This window comes from Genypterus blacodes, unplaced genomic scaffold (genome assembly GCF_046128005.1).
Source record: "Genypterus blacodes isolate CSIRO-AG114 ecotype Tasmania unplaced genomic scaffold, CSIRO-AGI_Gbla_v1 ptg000108l_1, whole genome shotgun sequence".
NCBI lineage: Eukaryota > Metazoa > Chordata > Actinopteri > Ophidiiformes > Ophidiidae > Genypterus > Genypterus blacodes.
The window spans coordinates 87,312-93,311 of record NW_027466912.1 but is presented as its reverse complement, the minus strand read 5'-3'; the positions used below and the strand labels follow the sequence as shown (position 1 = coordinate 93,311).

Genomic DNA, 6,000 nt, shown 5'->3' with positions numbered 1-6,000 from the left:
CACTCATCACTGATGTTGTGTCGGTCCTGCACAAACTGACATGTTTCCTGTGGTAGATGGGCTTTAAGATGGGGTTTTATGCTGGAAAAAGCTCTTGACTTTGATCTGTGTGACCTTCATCCAGTAAAAACATGGCAGTGATTAAGGACAGTAAGTGTGTAAATTGTGTCATTTATACATCAATCTCTTATCCCCAATCCTGTGAAATGCATGTGAACATTACAGTGTGTGATTATAACATTACACACATATGTCCTGATAACTAATCTAGTGAAAATAGGACTTTGAATACAGTATTTTACAACCTTCTCCTTCCTGTAGGAGTGTGGCACTGATCAGCCCTCATATAGAGACGCGCATCGGAAATTCCCTTTTTTTTCTGCCATTTAAAAGCACCACACTCAGGGCGCAATGATCCGCCAACCAAAGGCAGCGTGCTGTGCCGAATGATGTAGTATTTTGTGGAAAGCAAAGGACAATAAGAGAGCGCGGGTGTGTGTGCATGATTTTTAAATGGGAAACCTGCTGGGCAGCTGGCGGTACAAGGAGCCGAGCACCGTGGAGGAATGCGACTCGACGTGGGGGTCGGACTCAGAGAGCGACGAGACGGCGGAGGATGACAGCGGCATCTGCGACTCCCTCAGCCCGGCGGAGAGCGAGCGGAACGCCGCGGAAGCCGGTGACATGTCCCCGCAGGTACTGTGTGTGTGTGTGTGTGTGTGTGTGTGTGTGTGTGTGTGTGTGCGTGTGTGTGTGTGTGTGTGTGTGTGTGCGTGCGTGTGTGTGTGCGCGCGCGCCACAAGGCCAGGACGCAGAGAGGGCAACCGGAAAAGCAATAATACCCACAATACATGCTGTTTGTTTGTTTGTTTCAGCTATCAACTTATCCACCGAATTTTTACAACAATCCTAATAACAAACAATGATCAACAATATCAGTATTATAATAATCAATACAAACTACAATATTTTAGTAATTCCACCTGATCAGTGTTTATTCAAGAACCACCTACTCCCCAGACCTTGAACACACCTGATTTAGGTGATCAGGTGTGTGTGTGTGTGTGTGTTTGTGTGTGTGTGTGTGTGTGTGTGTGCGTGTGTTAAATGTTAGGATCTTACATAAAGATTTTAGAGCAGACAAGAATTACATCATCATACAGCGAGAGGATGAAGGAAAGTCCCTGTCATCTTATATACTGTATGTATTTAATAATTAATGTAAGACATAAATACGGCATAATAAAGAAGGTACATTTAAAACTGAATTATGATCGCACAATTTTATATACTTCTTGGTTGGTAGCTCTTAAATGATGTGTTCAATACTCTGCTATCATTGTGTTTTTATGTGTTGATACTAAACACAACACAGAGCTGTACACTGAATGTGTGCTTCCTCTCAAATCGCGACCTACATTTGAAGTGAGTCAGATCTAGTTTCCAATGTTCTCTGGCGATGATTGCACAGCAGCGCCGATGTGAAATGCCCTCCTTTGCTGGGGGAGAAATGGACCATCCCTCCACCTCAGAAGCAAAGTCAGTGATGTATCAATCTGCAGCCAATGTTTGAATCAAAACACCTGTCTGTCTTTCTCCCCTCTGTCTGTCTCTCAGCTGACCGATTCCCCGGAATCTCTCCCTAAGATAAAGAGGAGTTTCTACGCTGCGAGGGACCTGTACAAGTATCGTCACAGCTATCCAGTACATACTTCCACTCAGACACACACACACACATGCAGATACACAAATTACATCGCTGAGCTTTGATTGAGTCCCATAAATGTGAAATGTGCTCCGTGTGTGTGTGTGTTTGCAGAATTTCAAAAAGCCCCGGCAACCCAATGAGTACCGTAACTTGCGCTTCTACCTGAACAAGATCCCTCTAGTACCAGATGGTAAATACACACACACACACACACACACACACACACACACACACACACACACACACACACACACACACACACACACACACACACACACACACACACACACACACACACACACACACACACACACACACACAGATCCAGACCTCCTGACACAGGGGAGTGGAGGGATGTTGGCTTTGGGCTTAGTGTGTTATGTTTGGCTAAATGTTATGTTTGAGTGGGGGAAAGTCCACTTGATCAGGGGCCTGATCCAGTGTCAAAACATGCTCTTTCACTCTCTCACTCACCTCTCACTAACACACACACACACACACATACACACACACACACACACACACACACACACACACACACACACACATACACACACCTTAGAAAAGTGTGCAGTAGCTTAAGATCCCGTGTCTCGTCTCAGGTATCTATGTGGAGGAGATTCTGACAAAGTGGAGAGGCGACTATGACAAACTGGAGCACAATCACACCTACATTCAGTGGTGAGAGAATTTCAGCGTCTATGTTCACACACTTGTGTCTCACTTTATATGTTGTCAGCTTGATTTAACTGTATTTAAAAAGTCTTTCTACTGTAGAATTGAATGATCAACACATTTCATGCCAATTCTACTTCATAATTGTGTTGTGTGTGTGTGTGTGACAGGTTATTCCCATTGAGAGAACAAGGGCTCAACTTCTACGCACATGAACTGACTCAGGATGAGATCAAAGTAAGACACCAACGCGTTACACCTCATACAGTATACAAACACACAAACACACACACACACACACTTGTTTTCTGTTCTGTGTTGACTTTGGTCAGGAATTCCAAAGCACTCGGGAAGCCAAACGAAGATTCCTAGCGGCCTATTCCCTCATGTTGGACTTCTACGGCATCAAGCTGCTGGATAAGTACGGGAACGTTGCCCGAGCTTCCAACTGGCAGGAGCGTTTTCAGCACCTTAATGAGTGAGTGTGTGTGTGTGTGTGTGTGTGTGTTTGGATGCAACAGACAGATGCGGAAGTGGTTCTGGTCACAAACAGTGGTTTTGTATTATTCTCACTTCCTCTGCAAGCTCTCAGTATAATTATTAAACCTCATCCAGCCCTCGGATGCTTCTAAGCGAATTCAGTTAATGGCCGTTGTTGCCGTTATCGCTCCCACATGCAAATCAGCACATTCTATACCATAAGGCAGATTAGGTTATTATGGCTTTGCTTTGCTCTCAGTATCTCATTAAAAATATGCAAACGCTTTTATCATCTGTTGTACAGTGAGATTCCTCTCTTGCCAAAGCACCTTTCGGGATGAAGCAAAAATTGGCAAATATCTGCAGAATTCAAATCAGGAACCTAAACCTTTCTCCTATTTTTAAGGTCTCAGCACAACTACCTGCGAATCACTCGTATCCTGAAGTCCCTGGGCGAACTCGGGTACGAGGCCTTCAAGGCTCCGCTGGTCCGGTTCTTCCTGGAGGAGTCGCTGTGCAACAACACGCTTCCCAACATGCAGCACAGCATCCTGGAATACTTTGTTTACACCATCCGCCAGCCGACCAGCCGCAGGCGCCTGCTCCGGTACGCTCGTCAGTATTACAGGCCCGCTCACGCCTTCCTCTGGGGCCCGCCGCCAAAGAGGCGTGGGGGCGGAGCTGGCAGCGGCGGTTCTGTAGGGGGCGGCGCCGGAAGTAGCGGGATCCGAGCACCTGCCTCGACGCCAGAACACCAGAGGAGAGGGGAGGAGAGTAGTGGGGTGGTATTACCCCTCATGATGCTATGACATGCTGGCTGAGGGGCTCTAAGGGACTGAAAGGAGCAGTAATGATGGCATAAGCAAAGAAAATGAGTTAGATCGGAGAGATCGATCCTTTGTAGGGAGATTTTGATCAACAGCTTTCATTAGAATCAGATCAGGTTAAAGCCTTTCATATTGACCTTTGTAATAATTATATTTTAAATTTGGTAATAAGTCAGTTTATCCATATGAGGGTGTATTGGGTGGGGTGAGGTTAGTGCTGAGGGCTGGATAGGGAGGTCAAATACACACACACACTGGCCTTGGAACAGTCTCAGAAGCGTCTAACCTGGTTTGATTGGTTGTTGGTTGTTGATTGTGTTGGTTGGAACGACACACTGGGTGTTGGTTGGAACGACACACAGAGTCCATTTAGCTTCACGTTTGTGTATCCTGGAGCTCGTCAGAGAGTCGCGGTCCTCTCCAGGTGGATTTGAGAGAGAAAGTCTTCCTCCTCTGGGCAACATGTGAGGCAGAGCTCACCTTGTAAAGTGCAGAGTATTAGAGGGGAAATAGTTTCTCTTGTTTTTTACAGCAGAGGAGCTGGTAGTTTCTCATAGCAATACTATCAAACCGTATATTTTGTAGTTGATGGTTTGTAGCCGACTGCGTTTAAACTCAGTGTAAAAATCGATGGTAGCCACTCCTTCTGGATCTTGTACAGCATTGTAAAGAAAAAGGACAAGATTTTGTTAGTGACTTGGTATCTGGACCCCCCCCCCCCTCTCCCCCACACACACACACACACACAGTTAGTTAAGAAGAGAAAGGCTTTGTAGTGACATTACCACTCCCACTGAGCCGCCACAGGCGCCATCATTGGAGGTCAAACATAAAGGGCTCGATTATTATATTATTATTATAGATGAGATGGATTTAATTGCAAAACTACTACCCTTCTGTATTCAGACTAGAAAAATCCAGAGGAAGTGTTGTTTTTTTCATTGGCAATAAACTGCAGTAACAATTTAACTGATTTAATGAATAACTAGCTGTGATTTAGGGGATTTTGCTGGAGTTTTGTGACCTGGATTCCCTCTATTGTTCACCTCACAGGATGACTGGGTGGTAATTGTACATGAATCAGTGAAAACAGTGTGATCAGTGGTTGTGTTTCTTGACAATCGGTGTCTTCCTGTTCAAAGTGCTGTAGGTTCAATCCAGATCAGCCATATAATAGAATCTTAAGCTCTGTACACACACAATCCTTCAACTTCCGATCACAAAATCACGGGACACTAAAACGTAACTCATTACAGGTCTGTTAGGTGTCGGACAACACTGATATTAAAACCTCTTGATGATAACGTGTTGAGTTCTAGATGCATCGCTTGAGTTGTTGTTGTGTTCCTGGGTCTTTGCTTCAAAATGTTTGCCATTACGGGGGGGTGTGGGTCGTGTTTCTGTGTGATCTGGATCTGGATCTGGACAGTTCTTCCTGTTTTCTCAGCTGTTCTTCCTGTTGGGATAAGGCCATACTACATGAGCCAAGTTTATCTGATATAATTGTAAAATCAACAAAAACTACAATAACAACTTTTTCAGGTGAATTGTATGGTAACATGGGCTGAAGTATAAAACTGTAATTTGTATGTATGTGTGTGTGTGTGTGTGTTTGTTTGTGTGTGTGTGCGTGTGATATTCTTAAGTGCCTCTTTTGTATTTTTTACGTTAACTTGTATCCGATGACGAGTGTCTTTCCCGACTAATTTCCTGTGCATCCTGTTTTTTTGTACAGCATTTTGATAGAGATATTATTGCTTGCGTTGCATTACAGCCATATACAGCACATGTGAGTGTGTATTTAATGTAAAGAATCACTATAACTAAATCAAATGCATAAGTTCTCATTTAATTGACACCATGGGAAGGTTGAAGATATATAATACTTGAAAAAAATGTTTGTATTTGGCTTATTCAATAAAATGTGATTGTTCCATAGATGATGTCCTTACCTGATGTTCATGTTATTTCTATGCAGATTAACCTCCTGAGGTCCAGACATTTATTTTGTATGCAGTTTTAGTTTGTCCTTGCTATTTGGTAGTAGTGGGACCTAAAAAAGTAAACATAAGTACAACAAAAACCAACAATAAGAGTGATCATACGGGTTCTACATATGAACACAAAAAGTACAACACATTGCTTCCTCTTTGGTATTTTCAAGTAACCAGAAGTGGTGCTTATACCACTAGGGAGAAGCAAGAAATTGTCCAGACATGAGGACAACGGGTTTAAGTTAAGCTCAATAATGTATAGGGTGTAGGGAAGGAAAAATGTAATGTCCTCATATGAGGATGCATGGTCTCAGGA

At 43.7% G+C, this 6,000-nt stretch overlaps 1 protein-coding gene across 1 annotated transcript; it reads left to right on the top strand.

Annotated features, from left to right (window-relative positions):
- The first annotated feature begins 371 nt into the window (after positions 1-371).
- LOC143008977 (opioid growth factor receptor-like protein 1) lies at positions 372-5,621 on the top strand. The gene is made up of 7 exons (XM_076160969.1): positions 372-696; positions 1,618-1,704; positions 1,820-1,898; positions 2,311-2,389; positions 2,554-2,620; positions 2,716-2,861; positions 3,270-5,621. Exons 1-7 carry the CDS (start codon positions 514-516, stop codon positions 3,670-3,672), a joined length of 1,044 nt encoding a protein of 347 aa, XP_076017084.1. The 5' UTR covers positions 372-513; the 3' UTR covers positions 3,673-5,621.
- Positions 5,622-6,000: the final 379 nt, after the last annotated feature.

Excerpts from the sequence above, each read along its gene's own strand:
- LOC143008977 (XM_076160969.1), top strand. The coding sequence starts at position 514 with ATGGGAAACCTGCTGGGCAGCTGGCGGTACAAGGAGCCGAGCACCGTG. Across the intron at positions 697-1,617 it reads CCGGTGACATGTCCCCGCAG|CTGACCGATTCCCCGGAATC; the intron begins GTACTGTGTGTG and ends TCTGTCTCTCAG. Across the intron at positions 2,621-2,715 it reads TGACTCAGGATGAGATCAAA|GAATTCCAAAGCACTCGGGA; the intron begins GTAAGACACCAA and ends GACTTTGGTCAG.